General features: G+C 42.2%; 1 protein-coding gene across 10 annotated transcripts in view; it reads right to left on the bottom strand.

The window, feature by feature from the left end:
* URGCP (upregulator of cell proliferation) overlaps positions 1 to 20,650 on the bottom strand; it is an 82,209-nt gene that overhangs the window by 26,972 nt on the left and 34,587 nt on the right. Inside the window, exon 1 of one of the 10 annotated variants that reach the window (XM_070504235.1) lies at positions 9,618 to 9,862. The exons of 4 other annotated variants lie outside the window; for them this stretch is intronic. Coding sequence is in view for 2 of the 6 variants with exons in the window: in XM_044770998.2 (XP_044626933.1) it covers positions 9,618 to 9,631 (14 nt within the window). In the remaining 4 variants the exon portion in view is untranslated. Of the gene's footprint in view, positions 1 to 3,041; positions 3,082 to 9,617; positions 9,863 to 20,650 lie in introns of those variants that run through there. 5 more of the 10 variants (XM_044770998.2, XM_044770994.2, XM_070504233.1 and 2 more) reach the window with 5 other exon arrangements.

Genomic DNA, 20,650 nt, shown 5'->3' with positions numbered 1-20,650 from the left:
GACAGTGTCCCTCAATGCCCAGAATAAATTGTCCAAACCTTGCAAGCAAGGCTAATTCTTAGCAATGAAACCAGCTCCTTCAATGAGTGGTACCAATAAACCAAGACAGCACAGAAAACCATTCAAAACAGGAGTCGTCTAGATAAACACAGGTGCAATTGCTCACCACAGTGTAGTCAATGATATATTAATTGCTTTGGATAATAAAGAGTCGGACTCAATTTTTGCTGTTTGATGCTGGCAGTTTTCAGGAGCTGCCACTTCCCCTCCCGCCCCATATCTGGGCCAGCTGATGAGAGAGCCAGGGAGATCCTTCCTTTGTGCTGGCTGGGTACCCTCACCCCATTACAACCACCAAAACAAAACAAAACCCAATGCCAGATGCTCTGCCCAGAAAGCCTCACTAAATCAGTAATAAACCTTTTCAAACCCTCTTGATGTGTGTTATGGGTTGAAGTGTGTCCCCCAAAAAGATATGCTTAAGTCCTAACCCTAGTCAAGTGAATGTGACTTTATTTGGAAATAGGGTCTTTGCAGATGTAAATAGCTAAATTAAGATGAGGTCATACTGGGGTAGGCTGGGCCCTTAATGCAATGACTAGTATCCTTATAAGAGGAAAATTTGGATACATGGGGAGAAAAACGTGTGACAATGGAGGTGGAGATTGGAGTGAAGCATCTACAATCCAAGGCAGACGAAGGACTGCTGGCAGCCACCAGAAGCTAGGAGAGAGGCATGGGACAGACTCTTCCTCAGAGCCTCCAGAAGGGACCAACCCTGCTGAAACCTTACTTTCAGACTCCTGCCATACAGAACTATGGGAAATAAAATTTCTGTTTTTTGTAAGCCACCCGGTTTGTGGTACTTTGTTACAGCATCCCTAGCAAACTAATACAGTGTATGTGTGGCTCTTGACAGCTGTATTCGTTTCTGCCTTGTGTTGACATGCTGTTCTCCCCTATGTGTGTCTGTGTCTCTTCTCTGCTTCTTATAAGGGTGCCAGTCATTGGATTAGGGCCCACCCTAACCCAGTATGGCTGCATCTTAACAACCACATCTGCAAAGAGCCCATTTCCAAAAAAGGTCACATTCACAGGTCCTAGGGGTTAGGACTTTAACATGTTTCAGGAGGGACACAATTCAACCCACAACAAAATCCAACACAAAACTAGGGGCCATCCCACCTCTGCAGGATGACCACACATTCTGAGAAGTTTAAAACTCATCAGGAAGCAGTGGGGACTGCCTGAGAAAATATAGTGAAAAGGTTCCATGGAGCAGCACATGAGGACAAACAGATGTCAGATATTATAATACAGGTAACAGACAAGCAGCCAGCCCTGCTGGTCCAGTGATTAAGATCTGGCGCTCTCAGTGCCACAGCCCAGGTTCGTATCCCAGTCAGGGAACAACACCACCCAGCTGTTGGTCATCATACTGTGGTGGCTACGTGTTACTGTGATGCTGAAAGCTGTGCCACCTGTATTTCAAATACCATCAGGGTCACCCATGGTGGACAGGTTTCAGCGGAGCTTCCAGACTAGACAGACTAGGAAGAAGGACCTAGCCACCCACTTTTGAAAAAACTGGCCATGAAAACTGTGAATAACAGCAGAGTGTTGTCTGATACAGTGCTGGAAGGTGAGAGGATGGCACAAAAAGACCGGGCAGGGTTCTGCTCTGTTGGACACACGGTTGCTGGAGTAGGAATTGACTTGAGGGCACTAACAACAACAGACAAGCACTGTACAGCCTGGTAGTTTAGTCCCCAAAAACATGCTGGAGTGTGTGGGTAGCCTGTTGGGGGGTTGGGGGGACCCACTGTTGTCCTAATGCTTTTCTGCACCTGGAACCTCCTAAGGGCAGGAGAGGCGGCATACTAAGAAAGGGCGTATTCCGCACATGCTGGCAATGATGTCCTGGCTGCTGGCGATGCCCTTTCAGCAGGGCCCTGGGGCGATAATCATTGCAACACCCTGGCCCAAGAGTGTTCCAGGACAGAAACGGCATAACGAGCAAGCAGTCTTTGTTCCGGGCTCGTGCAGGGGCCACCATACAAGAGGAGCCAGTTCTAATCCTCCAGGAGCCAAGGTTGGGAAGATATTATGTACACTCATTACACACACTCTACAAAACACACACATGATAACCTATAAAGCAAGGCTGCCCAGCCCTGCCCTGCACACCGCGAGGCAGTCGATGTTCTCTTGGATTTATCCGCACATTTATTTACCGCTAGAACTCTTCTAGGAGTTTGGGATACATCAGTGAAGAAGGCAAATATCCCTGCTCTTAGCTTACATTCAACAAGCTGGGGCAGACTGACAATAAACCACTTTTAAAGGTTTTAAGCAGAGGATACACTGGAAGACATTAAGTGCTGCGGTAGAAAGAAGGCGCAGACTGGGATCAGGGGCTCGGAGTGTGGTGAATGGGGGACAGACTGCTGTAGCTAAAAGGGCGGTCAGGGTGGGCCTCCCGGAGAAGGGGACATGCGAGTACAGGCTTGGCAGGAGGTGAGGGCATAAGCCGTGCGGCTCCCCGGGGAGTGATCCAGGCAGAGGCACAGGCCAGCTACAGCCAAGGCCTGAAGGTGCTCAGGGATCAGCAGGAGGCCAGTGTGGCTGGCATGGAGGGAGCAGAAAGAAAGCAGTAGGAGAGGTCAAGTATGACCGAGCTTTCTAGGCCATAGAAAGCTGGCTTTTACTCTGGAAGATGCTCTGAGTCCAAGGTAACATGCAATTCAAAAGATGACGAAGGTCAGACCTGGGTGGCAGCACCAGAGGGGACAACACAGGGCTGGGCTCTGAATGTCTCTGTGAAGGATTTCAGCAGACTGGACAGAGCGTGTGAGAAAGACAGAGTCCAGGAAACCTCCAAGTGTCCAGGCTCAATGGAGTCGCCACCATCTCAGATGGGAAGGTTGTGGGTGAAGAGGGCTGGAGGGGATCATGAGCAAGTTGGTGCCATGGAGAGCTGCACAGGCATTGGGGCTGGAAGGGGCTGGAGGACTGAGGAAAGTCAGCCCTCCACTGTGTACCTGAAAGACCACTGTCGGTTCCTTTCCCAAAGACACACACTCTACCTACAACAAAGGGAGAATCAACTTGTTATTTATCCACGGTAACAGAAAGAAATTATGGTCGGACAGACATGGAAAACCCAAAAAATCAACTGGAAAACTGCAAAGAAACAATGAGAGAATTTAGTAAGCTGGGGACAGAAAACAATTTTTTAAAACCCCAACTGTCTTCCTGGATATAAACAGAAGTTTAGAAATGTAGAAGGAAATTCCCATTTATAACATCAACATAAGAGAAAATTTAAGATATATGTAATAAATGAGCAACATCTATGTGAAAAGAATTTCTAAATACTAAAGAATATAGAAGATTTGAACAAATGAAAGGGCATACCCTTTTTGGGGAAAGGAAGGCTTAATACGATTTTTTAAATCAATTCTCCCTGAATTAACCTGTAAGTGAATTTAGGTTCAAAAACAGATGAGCTGATTCTACGGAGAACAGTTTGTACAATAATCAGGAAAATCCTGAAAAAGAACAGTCATGAAGGAGGACAAAACCTGCCAGATAGTAAACACAGTACAAGCCACAGTAAATTAAGGCTTAGTGCTGGCTCATGAATAGACAGAGTTCAGTAAAAGGAGAGCCCAGAAATAGGCCCAAATACAGTTGGGAATTTCATCTCTGATCCAGGCAGCTCCGAGTATCTGCTGATTATTCAATTACAACAACCTGGGAAAACTAAAGGTAAATCCCTACTCCTTTCACCAAAATGAATACCAACTGGATCTAAGATTGAAATTCGAAAACAAAACAAAAAATGCACTGAAAGAAAATATTAAAGACTTACTTTTTTAAAAAAAGATCTCAGTAGAGAAAGCTTCATAAGTCAAAAGGCAAATGACAGACTGAGGGAAAGTATTTGCAACACAAACGACAAAGACTCGGTTTTTTTTTAATGTACGAAGATCTACAAATCCATAAGAAAGAGCCAAGAATCAAAACAGAAATGAAAATGACAAAGACCATCCCCAAATGCATTTTGGGTTTAAAACAAAACAAGGAGGATCACACAGAACCCCCACTGCGCCCTGCCACCCTGGGCAATGCAGTCCCAGTTCTCAGCTGGGAACAGGATGCAAGGCGCCTGAATTTTCTCTTAAGTCCCTTCTATGCCTTTTGAAATTTGTACCATGGGCATATATTACTTGCTTTTAAAAATAAGGCAACTAACAATTTTATAAAAAGTTATAATGCAGAGAATCTAAAACAGAACCACCATGTCTGAACATGAGCAGGAAAGGCCTTCCCAACAAGCAGGCAGCTCTCAGGATGCACAACCTCTGAGTGGGAACCCTTCTATAAAGCAAATGATCCACTTCTAAGTTGTTTCATTTCCAGGCATCTTTTGCAAAACCATAACTCAAGGCACAGCCGCTCTGCTAACACAACTTCTTACTCCAACGAACCATACGAACACATCCTTCCTTCAGCTTCATCTGGAGCACAGTGGAGAGACATGGCATGTGCTCTGTGGTCACAACAAAATACGGAATGCAACATTTTTGTTTGTGCCTCAGTAGCCAAATTTAAACCAACTATCCTTAATGGGGTCATTCTGCATCAAGTTTTAACTTGCACTGCTTAGCTAGGCCTCAGTTTCCTCATCTGTGTAATGGGCGTAATAACAGTACTTATAGGTTGGGTTGTTGTGAAGATTAAATAACATAATAGATGCAAAAGCACTTAGAATAACACACTTCTTGGAAGTAGGCAGGATCTAAATGGAAAAGAACATTCCCTTGGACTGTAAAGCCTTTGCCACTCGTGGTTCTGGGTAAGAGGCCCTCCTCTGAGCTGAGCAGAGGTTGGCTGCGTGGCGATTCCACCCATGGACAGCTAAGTCATGGCTGGTGAGCTGCTCTGAAGGGCTAGGGACACTGCAGCCTACAACACCTTCCTAGTTCTCCCATTTCCCCCAGTGGGGACACACTGGGGTGGCTGCTGGCTCGTTGGGCAATTCAAGATCCAAAGTGGGAAAAGCATAATCTGCGTCCTGCGGGCAAAGCCATGTCCCTTCTTCAGAAGCCACAACAGCTCGCGACCAGCTATGGGCTCCTGTTGGACTTCTCCCAGGAGCAGACACACACATTATCTGAGTTCCTCAGTGTTTCCTCTCCGCAGTGTGGCCTCTGGGCCTTTCCTCCCCTCCCTGGCCTGGCCAGAGCAGCCATCCTCCACCCAGCTTGAAGAGCCCGGAGCTCTTCTGGCCCATTTGGACCAGGCCAGGCCCCAGTGGGAAAGCAGAGCCCTTCCCAGAAGGCAAAGCCCACGATCCTTTCCTTCCCCACAAAATGATGGTGTTGGGAGAGACTCTTCCTGGACAGGGAACACAAAAGGTTAAAATTAAGTCTTGGGTACTTTTGAGTATTCCGTGCTAATGGGAGTGCTTTCGGCTGTGAACGGAGGCGAGCCCTGAGAGGAGTGGCCAGGAGGGTGGATGAGGTCTCAAGTGGAGCTCCTTCACCTCCTGGGAGGGTCTCCTGACATTGCTCCTGGCCCAGCGCACAGACTACTCAAGCACTCAATGACCACATTTTCTGAAACAAAAACCTGAGGGGTATGAGTTCACTTATGAGATGTGGGTGGTTAGAACTGGATGTTACCAATAGGACCAAAGAAACTGCGACTATTTGTGAGGGAATACAAGGGGTCAGGGATGAAGTTTCTGTCTTTAAAGACAGGGTGAATGAAGATGCCATTAGCTTATTTCTTGACTCAATAATTCCACCAGACAAGGGCTAGCCCCGTGGCCGAGCGGTTAAGTTCGCACACTCTGCTGCAGGCGGCCCAGTATTTCGTCGGTTCGAATCCTGGGTGCGGACATGGCACTGCTCATCGAGCCATGCTGAGGCAGCATCCCAAATGCCACAACTGGAAGGACCCACAACTAAGAATATACAACTATGTACTGGGGGGCTTTGGGGAGAAAAAGGAAAAAAAGTTAAAAAATCTTTATAAAAAAAGTAATAATTCCACCAGACAGCCTAACTTTTAAAGTTTGATGTCATCACCTGTTGGGAGGTTGAGAGAGACCTTACAATCTGGTGGTAGAAAAGAAAGGTGGTACAACTGTTTATGAGGATACTTTGGTAGTATCAATTAAAAAATGGAGAGGCTCCCTGACCACAAGCTCCAGTTCTATGTATCTACTCTAGAAACACACTTGTGCATGTCCAGAGGGAGACACCAATGTGCAGCATTGTCATTCAGAGAAAACTGGAAACATTCTTAACTAAATAACATAACCATGCCATAGACTATTATAAAAATGTCAAAATTTAGATAGATCTGTTCCTTGTTCTGACATGGAAAGAATTTCAAAGCATACTGTTGGGTGAATAAAGCAAGCTGTGGAACAGTCTGAGAACATTTATGTAAAAAGAGCAAATCAACGGTTAAGATAGCAAAGTGTATTTTAATGTATTTTATAATATAAATCATAATTTTACAAAATATAATGTTTTAAATAATTTTAATATACCACAATAAAAAAATTGAGGGGAAAAACAGAGCAAAGAACAAACATAACATGCAAATGTCTGTCAGGATACTTGCCTAAGATGAGGTGGGGGTGGGGGTGACTCTAGCTGTATGTGTAAGGCTGTCTCTCTGATAAGAATAATGGCCTAATTAAAAATATATCAAAATTTTGGGGGCTGGCCCCGTGGCCGAGTGGTTAAGTTCGCGCGCTCCGCTGCAGGCGGCCCAGTGTTTCGTTGGTTCGAATCCTGGGCGCGGACATGGCACTGCTCATCAAGCCACGGTGAGGCAGCGTCCCACATGCCACAACTAGAAGGACCCACAACAAAGAATATACAACTATGTACCAGGGGGCTTTGGGGAGAAAAAGGAAAAATAATAAAATCTTTAAAAATATATATATATACCAAAATTTTAAGAGTAGCATCTATGGAAACTCCGGTTACGTGTGAATTTTATTCTTTTTTTGTTTTTCAAATTATCTACCATCAACAATCTGAAAAATATATATACTTTGCACAGGTAACCCAGGTTTGCTATCCCTCCAGGCGGGTGTGGAGAGATGGCTGTAACACTACTGTGGGTAGGAGCCCCTTCAAGATGGGCTACAAATGATGAAGCTCTTGGGCCCAGGAAAATACACACCCACCTCCAACACTGCATACAATTTCAGGGAACACAGGGACCCCGGAAGCCCACCCACGAATTGTGGACCCTGGGTTAAGAACTTCTGATTTAGATGACATTTAAAGCTGCAGAAATGGATGCAATCATGCAGAGAATGTGTGTTGGGATTAGCAGAGATGGACTATACGACCCAAGGAAACCCCAACAATGAAGGAACAGACACAGTAAGGAAGACACAAGATGGGGGCCATAGGAGTGGAAGGCAGTTGGTGGCAGGGTGATGAGCTCCATCTCTCCTGCCCCCTCGGCCTCCTCCACACTGGTGTCACACAGATCCTCCGGGAGCTCGAATGACAAACACCCTTCAGTGAGTGGGAGGCAGTGAGCCCACACACGAGGCAAGGGCCCACAGTCTGGCCCAGCCTCCTTCCCTGGCCTTTCTCCACTTTGCTCCAAACACACTGGGCTGTGGGTCATCTCAAATATACCCTTTCCTCTGATGCCTTCATTCTTGCCACTTCCTTTTGCAAAATGCCTCACACATTGGTAAGGGCCTCAAAAACTGTCAGGAAATCTTTCCTTCCCAACTCTCTTGTAGAGATTGTCACTTTGGAAATAACACGGGATTTGGAGGCTCCTCCACAAACAGCCCTGCAGAAATCATGGCTACCCTCCCAGCCCTGCCCTGAGTCTCTGGACTTGTTCCCAGAGCACCTAGTCAAGTCGGCTGAATGTCCGCTGATCAGCTGAGACAGGCCACAGGATCTCAGGAAGCCACGTCTCCCTGGCTGGACTCTGATCTACCAGTGAAGCCTGCAGAGTGGATACTTGGGGGTTACATCTAGAGATGTCGACTGTCCCCAAATTTGCACATAGCATAATAAGTGCATACTTCTCTCTATAAAATGAAATAAAGTATACCAAAAGTTTGTGACCTCAGCTTTGCAATGGGTACCCCTCAGGAAATTACAGATTAGTACCAACTGCAGACTCATGGGGTCACTCACAAATAGCTGGATCTGCAAATATCAAATCTGCATTATTGCCACCCACAGGGACACAGTTTAGTGTCTACTGGCTCACAGAAGGGCATACCAGTCCAGCAATAAGTCCATCTCTGACCCCTGTCTACAAAGTAGTGGGATTGGATGCCAAATGCACCCTCCCTTTTAAAATGCCTCATGGCAGCCCCACACAGGCTCAGCCATCCCTGCTGCCTCCAGGCCCACTTGGCCTCACCCTTTCTGACAAGAGGGGCAGTACGCAGTGGAACCTTGAACCCCTGGGTGAATCACCCTGGCCTTCTGAGGGAGGGGCCGTTGTTTACTCTATTTATGAGCTCAAAGTACTGAGTACTTGGTGACCACTGCTCCCCAAACCGAGAAAGGCAGCAGGCAGGAAAAAAATGTCCATGACTTGGCTGGAGTCAAATCCAGCATGCTCCATTAAGGCCCACTGCACTGAGCAGCTCACTTCCTGGCATGGCTCAGGCCTCACCTGTAAGAGGCCTACTATCCATCCTCTCTACCCCACAGACCTCTGCACCTGTAAATGCCCTTTTATGAAGTGTGAAGATTTACAACTTGAATTGCTATCACAGCCAGTAGGTCAAGATCCTCTGAATGGTGGACGAGGGTCAAACGAAGAATTTTACCAACTAAAGCAATGACCTTGAGACTAATTTTCCTCCTCTGTGAAGGTGCAGGTGTTGGATTAATTCTGTTATTCCCAGCTTTCATGACTAGTTAAATTACCAAAACAAAAAGTAATCATAATGAAATGCTGAGGTTTTATTTTGCAAGTAATGATGGAAAAAAAACACAACTCTGTGTGTCACCATCATTTCCTAAAAGAAGGAACATCTCAACAGGAAGACAGCAGAAGGGAGCTGATGTGAGAATTAGGGCAGCACCCTACCAGGGCCCGCGGCCCGGTCGACCGGGCGCCCCGGACCGGGCTGGCGCGGGGTCCCCCAGCCCGCGCTCCTGACGTTGGGTCCGCGTCCCGACGGCGGTGAGAACCCAGCATCAACTCCAACGCGAGCAAGTGGGAAAAACAAGAGACGGAGGGCAGGGCGGCCGGCGCCGGCCGGCGCCCGGGGCGAAACGGCTCCGAGGCCTGGGGCGCGGGGGCCGCGCCGCGCACCCCGCCCTGCCGCCGGCCCCGGGCCCGCGCCCCCGGATCCCGCCCCCGCGCCGCTCTCCTCCCCCCGCGCCCCCCGCCGCCCCCCGCCCCGGCCGCGGCCGCCCAAGGTCGGCGGGAGTGGGCCCGGGGCCTGGAGGCGGCAGGGGGCCGGGCCGGCCCGGGGCGGCGGGCGGGGGTCCCGCAGGCCGGCGCGAGGCCCGCACCCGCAGCCCCCACCCCGCAGCCCCCCCTCGCTGCCCGCAGCCCCCACCCTAGCGCGGCCCGAGCGCCGCACTCACCCGGGCGACGCCATGAGCGCGGCGAGGTCTCGGCGCTGCCACCGCCTCCGCTTCCTCCGCGCCGAGCGACTCCGCCGGGGAGGAGCCTCGCGCCGGCCACCGGCCGCCCGCCCGGGCCGCTCCAGGCGGCGGGGCTCGGGGAGGGGCCGGGGGTGCAGGGAGGGGTCCAGCGGCCCGCGGAGGGGGTCGGGGGGCGGCCGGGGACGGGGTGGGGAAGGGGCCCGGGGTCCACCCGAGAAGGGGTATGAGTGGGCCCGCAGCGCTCGGGGTGCAGCCGGGTATCGGCGGGGGGCGGGGTGTCCGTGGGCCTGGGGTCAGCTCAGCGGCCTGGGGGCGGCTGGCGCGCCGGCAGCACGGAGTCGGCACCCGGGCCGAGGGGGGCGGCCCACGTCGGCCTGCAGCCCGGACCCGCCCACCTGCCCAGGTGCCCCAGGTGCTCCCTCTCTGGGACTCGCCGGGAGGCTCCTCCGGTGCCAAACCACCCGAAAACCTGCCCTCGGGCCACGAAGCAGCTGCGGGACCCTGGTGAAGTCGACACCTCCCTGTGATTTGAGTTTAAGTTCCGTAAGAAAAGCCTTCTCTTTAGTCCAGGAGTGCAAGGCGTTATTATTATTATTAAGCAAAACAATAGCTTTGCTATTTCTTACTTGCTGTGCTGTCTTGTGCGAGTTGCTGGCCTCTCTAAGCCTGTTACCCCGTAAAATGTGTGTAAAATCACATTGTGAAGCCCTAAGGACTGTGGGCACTTTTATTATTATTTACATTGCATTATTAAGCAATAATAATGAGTCTGGAATTCCTGCAGTGTTGTTTCGCAGCATCACTTGTGGGTACTTGACCTTCAGTTCCTGTCTCAGCAAAATGAGTTTTCAGAAATAATTGAGCTCTTGTAAGTGAAAACACTTAACAAAAAGCTCTGAACAATGTAAACCATTGTTGATCACAATTTTGTTATACTAAATATAATCAATAATCAGTATTTTATTATTTTTACCAATAAGAGTAAGAGGCAACAAAGCAGTGACTGAAAGCCTTGCCTCTGTAGCCAGAACACCTGGGTTGAAATCTGGGCTTCACCAATTACCAGCTCTGGAACCTCAGGCAAGATAGAAACGTCCCAGAACCCTAGTTTCCTCGTTTGAAAAACGGGGATAATAATAGGTTCCTTCCTCTCTCTGAGGGTTGAATGAGTTAATATTTATAAAGTGACTTAATACATTGCCTGGTACATGGTCTCGTTCCTTCCCTGAGAATCCATCCTTGTTCTCCTCAGTAAAATGGAAGCTCATAATTGCTGTCTTGAGTTCAGAAGATAATTAATGATCTGTAAATGTGAGCTGATAAGCAAAGCCACAGGGGTTTATGAGACCCAACTTAAATATAAATCCAAGAGGACTACGATTAGGAAGATTTGGGGGCGTGGGCAACCACTAACTGGCCTGATTGAAGGCAGCAATGATTGCCAGTGGAGTGAGGGAGGTCAGATAATATTTTAAAATAAATTTTATTGTAAAATATATTTTAAAATAATTAATATATGTTCACTGAAATTACATATTCTTCCTGAACATGAGTTTTAGTGGCTATGTGGCATTTCACAGCCAAACACACATTCTTCTCAAGTGCAAATGGAACATTCTCCAGGATAGACCAGATGTTAGACCACAAAACAAGTCTTAATAAATTTAAAAAGATTTAAATCATACAGAGTAACTTTTCTATCACAAGAGATGAACCTAGACGCCAAAAATAGAAGGAAAACTGGAAAATTCACAAATATGTGGAAATTAAACAGTCTCAAACAAGTGATGCATTAAAGAATAAATCACAAGAGAATTAGAAAGCACTCTGACAAAAATTAAAATAAAAAAAGTATACCAAAACTTATGTGAGGCAGCAAAATCAGTGCTAAGAGGGAATTTTATACCTGTAAATATCTATGTTAAGAAAGATCTCAAATCAATAACTCTATACCTTAAGGAACAAAGAAATGAAGAGCTAACCAAACTCAAAGCTAGCAAAAGGAAGGAAATATTAAAGATTAGAGCAGACAAAACTAAAACAGAGAATAGAAAAACAATAGAGAAAAATCAATGAAATAAAAAGTTGATTCTTTGAAAAGATCAACAAAATTAACAAACCTTTAGCTAAACTCACCTAGAAAAAATGGAGAGAAGTCAAATTACTAAACTCAAAAATGAAAGTGGGGACGTTACTACTGATTCAAAAGAACTGTAAGAAGATACCATGAACAGATGTACACCAACAAATCGGATAACCCAAGTGAAAAAAACAGTTTTCTGGAAACACATAATCAACCATAACTGAATAATGAAGAAACAGAAAATCTGAATAGCTCTATAACAAGTAAAGATACTGAATTAGTAATCAAAAAACCTCCCAACAAAGAAAACCGTGGACCAGATGTCTTCACCAGTGAATTCTACCAAATATTTCAAGAAGAATTAACACCAATCCTTCTCTTAACTCTTCAATAAAAATTAAAGAGCACTTCTCATTTTATGAGGTCATTACCCTGATACCAAAGCCAAACAAAGACACTACAAGAAAACACAGACCAACATCCTTTATGAATATTGATATAAAAATTCTCAACAAAATACTAGCAAACAGAGTCCAGAAACATAAAAAAGGATTATACACCATGACCAAGTGGGACTTATTCCTGGAATGCAAGGATGGTTCAACATATGAAAATTGATTAGTGTAATATATGCATTAATATGATGAAGGAAAAAACCCACATGATCTTCTCAATTCATGCAGAAAAAGCATTTGACAAAATTCAACAACTTTTCATGACAAAAACTCTCAAACTAGGAATAGAAGGGAACTTCTTCAGCATAATAGAGGCTGTATATGAAAAACCAGAGCTAACACCATCCTCAGTGGTGAAAGCCTGAAAGTTTTTCCCTGAAACAGAAACAAGAAAAAGATGCTCACTTTTGTCATTTCTGTTCAACATAGTGATGGAAATCCTATTCGGAGCAGTTAGGCAATAAATAGAAATAAAGAGGATCCAGACTGGAAAAGAAGAGGTAAAACTATTTCCGCTTAAAGATGACATGATCACGTGTGTACAAAGCCCTAAAGATTCCACAAAAACCAAACAACAACAACAATCTATTAGACCTAATAAACAAATTCAGGAAAATTGCAGATAACAAAGTCAAGACACAAAAATCAGTTGTGATGATGGCAGCAGGCCACATACCTGTGGACACGTGCAGCAGGCCTGCCCAGAGACCTCAGCAGTAGGTCCATCCATAGGTCCATCAGCCAGTCCACCCAGAATATTTGACCAGGCTGACTGAAGAGGTGTTTCCCTGCTGAAACCAGTCAGTAAAGACTAGAAAAGGTAACTGCTTCTTCAAACGCACAGATACCAAACCAAAGCTAAAAGGATCACAAAGAATCAGGCAAGTATAACACCACAAAGAAACCTAATAAAGCTCTAGTAACTAACTCTAAAGAAATGGAAATCCATGAACTCTTTGACAAAGAATTCAAAATAATCTTCTTAAGCTCAGTGAGAGAACAAAAACAGTCATCCCTGATGAACATAGATGAAAAATCCTCAACAAAATACTAGCAAACTGATTAAATGGCATATTAAAAAGATTGTATACCATGACCAAGTAAGATTTAGCCCTGGGATGTAAGATGGTTCAAATTATGCAAATCAATCAATGTGATACACCACATTAACAGAATGAAGAATAAAAATCACATGATCATCTCAATAGATGCAGAAAAAGCATTTGACAAAATTCAACACCATTTCATAATAAAAACTCACAACAAAACAGGTATAGAAAGGACTTACCTTAACACAATAAAGGCCATTTATGAAAAGCCTACAGCTAATATTATACTCAATGATGAAAAGCTGAAAGCTTTCCCTCTAAAATCCAGAACAAGGCAAGGAGCCCAATCTTGCTTCTCCTATTCAACACAGTACTCTAAGTCCTAGATGTAGCAATTAAGCGAGAAAAAGAAATAAAAGGCATCCAAGTCAGAAAGGAAGAAGTAAAATTATCTCTTTGCAGATGACATGATCTTCTACATAGAAAGCCCTAAAGACTCCACACAAAAAAACTTTTAGAACCAATAAATGAGTTCAGTGAAGTTGCAGGATACAAAAATCAGTTGCATTTCTATATGCAAACAACAACCTATCCAAAAAGGAAATTAAGAAAACAATCTTATTTACAACATCAAAAAGAATAAAATACTTAGAAATAAATGTAACCAAGAAGGTGAAAGGCTTGTACACTTAAAACTTTAAAACCCTGAAGAAAGAAATTAAAGAAGACACCAAGAAATGGAAGGACATCCCATGTTTATGGATTGAAAGAATTAATATTGTTAAAATGTCCATACTACTCAAAGTGATCTACAGTTTCAATGCAATCCCTATCAAAATCCCAATGGCATTCTTTACAAAAATAGAAAAAATAATCCTAGAATTCCTTTGGAACCACAAAAGACCCCAAATGGCCAAAGCACTTTTGAGCAAGAAGAACAAAGCTGGGGGCATCACACTTCCCAATTTCAAAATGTTTTACAAAGCTACAGTAAAAATAGAGAGCCCAGAAATAAGTCCACACATCATCAACTGATCTTTGAGAAGGGTACCAAGAACACAAAATGGGGAAAGAACAGTCTCTTCAATAAACCATGATGGGAAAACTGGATATCCACAGGCAGAAGAATGATGTTGGATCCATATCTCACACCATATACAAACATCAACTTAAAATGTATTAAAGACAAAAACATAAAACCAGAAACTATAAAACTCTTGGAAGAAAACATAGGGAAAAAGCTAAATATTGGAGTTGGCAATAATTTCTTGGATATGACACCAAAGCACAGGCAACAAAAGCAAAAATAGATAGGTAGGATTATATCAAACTAAAAAGTTACTGCACAGCCAAGGAAACAATCAACGAAATGAAAAGGCAACCTACGGAATGGAAGAAAATATTTGTAAACCATATATCTGATAAGAGGTTAACATCCAAAACATATAAGAAACTCCTATGATAAAAAACTCAACAATAAATAAACAACCTGATTAAAAAATGAGCAAAGGACCTGAATAGACATTCCTCAAAGGAAGACATATAAATGGCCAATAGCTATATCAAAGTGTTCAACATCACTAATCATTTGGGAAATGCAAATGAAAACCACAGTGAGATATCACCTCACTCCTGTTAGAATGGCTTTTATCAAAAAAACCAAAGAGAACAAGTGTTGGTGAGGATGTTGAGAAATGGGATGCTGTGTACACCGTTGATAGGAATGTAAATTGGTGCAGCCACTACGGAAAAAGTATGGAGGTTCTTCAAAAAGTTGAATGTAGAAACACCATATGATCCAGCTATCCCACTATATGTTTGGTATTTATCCAAAAGTATTGAAGTCAATCTCAAAGAGATACCTGCACTTTCATGTTCATTGCAGCATCATTCCCAATAATCAAGATGTAGAAACAACCTAAATGTCAATGGATGAATGGATAAAGAAAATGTATATAAATTGTATATATAAATACAATGGAATATTAGTCAGCCTTTAAAAAGCAGCAAAGCCTGACATTTGCAACAACATAGATTTACCTGGAGGACATTATGCTAAGTGAAATAAGCCAGGCACAGAAGAACAAATACTGCATGATCCCACTTTTATGATAAATCTAAATTAGTCAAATTCAGAACCAGAGCATAGAATAGTGGTTACCAGGGACTGTGAGGAGAGAAAAATGGAGAGGTGTTGGTTGGTCAAAGGGTAAAAGGTTTCAGTTATGCAAAATGAATAAGTTCTGGAGATCTACTGTACAACACAAGGCCTATAGTCAACAATACTGTATGATATACTTAAAACTTTGCTGAGAAGTAGTTCTTATGTTAAGTGCTCTTACCACAAAAGAAATATACATAATAAATAAACAGATAAATAATAAAAATAAATAAAGGGAAAGGAAACTTTTGGAAGTGATGGACAAGTTTATGGCCTTAATTGTACTGGTGGTTTCACAGGTGTATACTTATCTCCAAGTTGTATATATTAGATATGTAGAGCTTTTTGCATGTCAATCATAATAAAGTCAAAAATGTTAGTTGTATTTCCAAACGCTAACAATGAGCAATACTAAAAGTAAATTAAGAAACCAATTCTATTTACATTATTATCAAAAAGAAAAATATTTAGGAATAAATTTATCCAAAGAGGGAAAAGATGTGAAAGCTGAAAACTACAAAACAATGTTGAAATTAAAGATATAAATAAATAGGAAGACATCCCATGTTCAGATTGTAAATCTTAATATTGTTAAGATGCTAACACTACCCAAAGCAATCTATAGGTTCAATGAAATTTCTATCAAAACCCTAACATTTTGGGGGCCAACCTGGTGGCACAGCAGTTAAGTTTGCATGTTCTGCTTCGGTGGCCCAGGGTTCGCTGGTTTGGATCCCAGGTGCAGACCTATGCACTGCTTGTCAAGCCATGCTGTGGCAGGTGTCCCACATATAAAGTAGAGGAAGATGGGCACAGATGCTAGCTCAGGGCAGTCTTCCTCAGCAAAAAGAGGAGGATTGGCAGCAGATGTTAGCTTAGGGCTAATCTTCCTTAAAAAATAAAATCCTGACAGTTTTTACAGAAATAGAAGAACGCATCCTAAAATTCACATGGAATCTCAAGTAACACTGAATAACCAAAACAGTCTTGAAAATGAAGAACAATATTGGAGGACTCTCAAGTCCTGATTTCAAAACTAACTACAAAACTACAGTAATCAAAATAGTGTAGTACTAGCATAAAGACAGACATATAGATCAATGAAATAGGATAAAGAGCCCAGAAATAAACTCTCACATATACAGTCCAATATAATTTCGATTCAAGTGCTAAGACCATTCAATGTGGAAAGGATAGTCTTTTCAACAAATGGTGCTGAGAAAACTGGATATCTACATAGAGAAGAATGAAGTTGGACTCATACTTACATCATACATAGAAATTACTCAAGATGGACCACAGACCTAAACATGCAAGTTAAAACAATAGAAGTCTTGGAAGAAACACAGGGGAAAAGCTTCATGACATTGGATTTGGCAATGACTTTTTTGGATATGACAATGATAGTACAGGTAACAAAAGACAAAAATAGGTAAATTGGACTTAATGAAAATTAAAATTTTTTGTGCATCAAAGGACACTATCAAGAGAGTGAAAAGGCAACCTACAAAATGGGAGAAGATATTTGCAAATCTATATCTGATAAGGGATTAATATCCAAAATACCTAAGAAAGTCCTACAACTCAAAACAAAAAACTCAATTAAAAAATGAGAAAAGGACTTGAATAGACATTTCTCCAAGGAAGATATACTTAGGGCAAAGGAGTACATGAAAATACGCTTACCACCATTAGCCATTAAAGAAAGGAAAATAAAAACCACAATGAGATACTACTTTCCACATACCAAAATGGCTATAATCAAAACCACAGAAAATACCAAGGATGCAGAGAAATTGGGACCCTCATACACTGTTGGTGGGGATGTAAAATGGTTTAGCCACTGTGGAAAAACAGTTTGGCAGTTGCTCAAAAAGCTAAACATGAAAAAAAAGGAAACTTGTTCTCTATTTCTATATTAAAAAAAAAAGCCAAACACAGAAATATTATATGACCCAGCAATTCCATTTCTGGGCATACACTCAAAAGAACTGAAAGCAGGGACTCAGATATTTGTACATCAGTGTTCATAGCAGCAATTATTCACAACAGCCAAAAGGTTTAAACAACCCAAATGCCCATCAACTACTGAATGAATAAACAAAATATAGTAGAAACATAAAAAAGAGCGTTATTCAGTCATAAGAAGAAATTCTGACACATACAACAGCATGGATGAACCTTGAAAACATGCTAAGTGAAATAAGCCAGAGACGAAAGGATAAATATTGCGTAATTCCACTTACATGAGGTACCTAGAATAGGCAAATTAGGAGAGACAGAAAGTAGATTACAGGTCACCAGGGGATGGGGACTTATTGCTTAGTGCGTAGAGTCCCAGGGGTGATTAAAAAAAAGTCTTGGAAATAGATAGTGATGTTGTGGTTGCACAACATTATGAATGTAATTAATGCCACTGAATTGTATACTTAAAAATGGTTAAAATGGTAAGTTTCATGTTGTATATATGTTACCACAACATTTTTTTTTAAAAAAAGAGAATTAGAAATCTCAGAAATTTAAAAACACATTGTTGAAATAAAAGGTCTGAAAGAGTGGCTTTTAATTATCAGAAAATACATGCTACATACCTGATTTGACCCTAACACTAAAAAATTTAAAACTGTGGATAATTTTTTTAATATTAAAACTCTCCAATGAGTTGGTAGGAAAGCTGGGAATTCTCTAGTCAGGTCCCAAAAGCAAAGAAGTGAACTTAGAGAGCAACTGCAGCCTCCTCCTTGGGAATCTTTGCCTTACCAGGTGAACCTGAGTTTGGGTTTTCACAGTCTCAGGTGTTTGAGGAACAGAAAACAATTCTCAGGACCCACCCAAGAAAGGACTGTAAAAGAACGGCCTCCATGCCTAAAGCTGGGACCCCAAAGGACCATACCCACAGTACTGACAGTGAAATAGAAATAAACTGGCCTTCACCCCAGATGAGAGTTGATCGTCTCCAATTTGGCTTAAAAGGATTACCTCTGAGAATACAGAAATGACAAGCGGCCCTCACATGGTTTTGCAGCCTCAGTTCATACCACCTGGGTAATCTGAAAATTGAGAAGTAACTTTAGAGTGATCCTGGATTGGGAGTCCTTCCAGGAACCTGGCAGACACAAACATAAATCCCCTCTGGAAGAATCCACATTTATTCCAAGCTTCACATAATTTCTTTTTTTCCCTTAGTGGAAGTATAGTTGACATACAATATTATGTTCATTTCAGAATAAACAGTGATTCGATATTTATATACATTACAAAATGATCACAAGTCTAGTAACCATCTGACATCATACAAAGTTATTACAATATTATTGACTATATTCCCTATGCTGTATATTACATCCTTGTGACTCATTTATTTTATAACTGGAAGTTTGTACTTCTTAATCCCCTCTACTTGTTTCACCCAACCCCTCACCCGCCTCACTTCTGGCCACCACAAGTTTGTTCTCTCTATCTATGAGACAATTTGTTTTGTTTGTTTGTTTTACTTTTTAGATTCCACCTCAAAGAATTTCTGAAATAAAATTCCAAGAAAAATGAGCATCTGATAGTCAAAAATGACAAAAACAGAAACAAGGTACCATGAATGACAAACTGAAACAGACCTTCAAGAATTTCAGATAAATGGAATTATTAGGCACAGACTTTACAGTAATTATGTTTAATATTTTGAAAGAAATAAAAGATAATCTTGAATATATGTACAAAAAAAGAATGAGATTTGAAAAAGAATCAAAACAAAGAAAATATAATTAAATGGATGAGTTTAACAGCAAATTAGACAAACTGAAAAGAAATTAGTGAACTGGAATATAGAACTGAAAAGATTATCTGGAATGGAGCAAAAAGTCAAAGAGATGGAAAATATGAAGGGGTAAGAAACACAGAAGATAAGGTTAGCAGGTTTAACATATATGTGATTATGGACCCAGATGGGAAGAGAGAGAAAATGGAGAAGAAATATTTGAGAAGATAATGACTTAAGAATTTGCCAGAATTGATGAAAGACACAACTCACAGATTCAAAGAGCTAAACAAATCTCAAGCAGAACAAGTAAAAAGAAATCCACACCTGGTTACAAAAAAGTGAAATGAGTAACACCAAGAGGAGGTACTTTGGGCAAGAGGAAATTGGCAGATAGCAGATCTGGGCTGCAAGCGGTAGTAAAGAGCACAGAAAATAGCAACTGTGTGGGTAAATTTAAACATTGGCATTAAAAACAATGACAATAATAATAATATATCATGGGTTAAATAAAAAAAAATTTAAAGCAAGAGAGGTAAGCAAAGTAATGATCCCCCAAAGATGCCCACATCCTAATTCCCATAACCTGTGAATATGTTATGTTACATGGAAAATGAAAATTAAGGTTGCAGATGGAATTAAGGTTGGTAATCAGCTGATTTTAATATGGGGAGGTTATCTGGATTATAGCAGCAATGTCATTACAAGGGTCCTAACAGGTGGGAAAGGGAGGCAGGAGAAAAGGTCAGAGTGATGGGTTGTAAGAACGACTTGACCTGCTGTTACTGGATTTGATGAATGAAGAAGAGGCCATGAGACAAGATGTACAGGCCACTTGTAGAGGCTGGATAAGGCAAGGAAACAGATTCTCCCCTAGGGTGCTAGCAAGGAAGATAGACTTGCCAACACTTTGATTTTGGCTTGATGAGATCTGTATTGAACTTCTAACCTACTGAACTGGAAGATAATAAATTTGTGTTGTTTCAAGCCACTAAACTTGTGGTAATTTGTAACAGCGGCAATAGAAAACTAATACAAAGAGTTAAAATACGTGTCAACAATAGCATAATAGTCAGAATATGGAGTTAAAGTATTCTAAGGCTCTTTAATTTATTAAGGGTGTGAGTGGTGTGAAACCAGCTCAAAGCCATTTACAAGCCATTGCTACATGTCTCTGTCCAACTCCACATTCAGCGATGGTAGCTTGAAAGCAGCCATGATGAAAGTACTCCCATCACAGAAATAGGCAAAGGCTATAATCAGACTTTTATTTATTTTTTCATTTATTTATTTATTACTTTTTGTTTTAAGACAGAGCATGTAGTAATTCTTAGAGTGAACAACGAAAGTATCATAGCCCTAACTCTAACTTCCAAACTGATGGGGGCAGGGAGTAACAGGTGAGAGATGAGAAAAAATATTGAATATATCCAAAAGAGGGCAAGAAAAGAGAAAAATAAACATGAAACAGGTAGTACAATAAAAAGTACAAAATAAGATGTTAGTTATAAAT

This window comes from Equus asinus, chromosome 1 (genome assembly GCF_041296235.1).
Source record: "Equus asinus isolate D_3611 breed Donkey chromosome 1, EquAss-T2T_v2, whole genome shotgun sequence".
NCBI lineage: Eukaryota > Metazoa > Chordata > Mammalia > Perissodactyla > Equidae > Equus > Equus asinus.
This window is presented reverse-complemented; position numbering and strand designations above follow the sequence as displayed.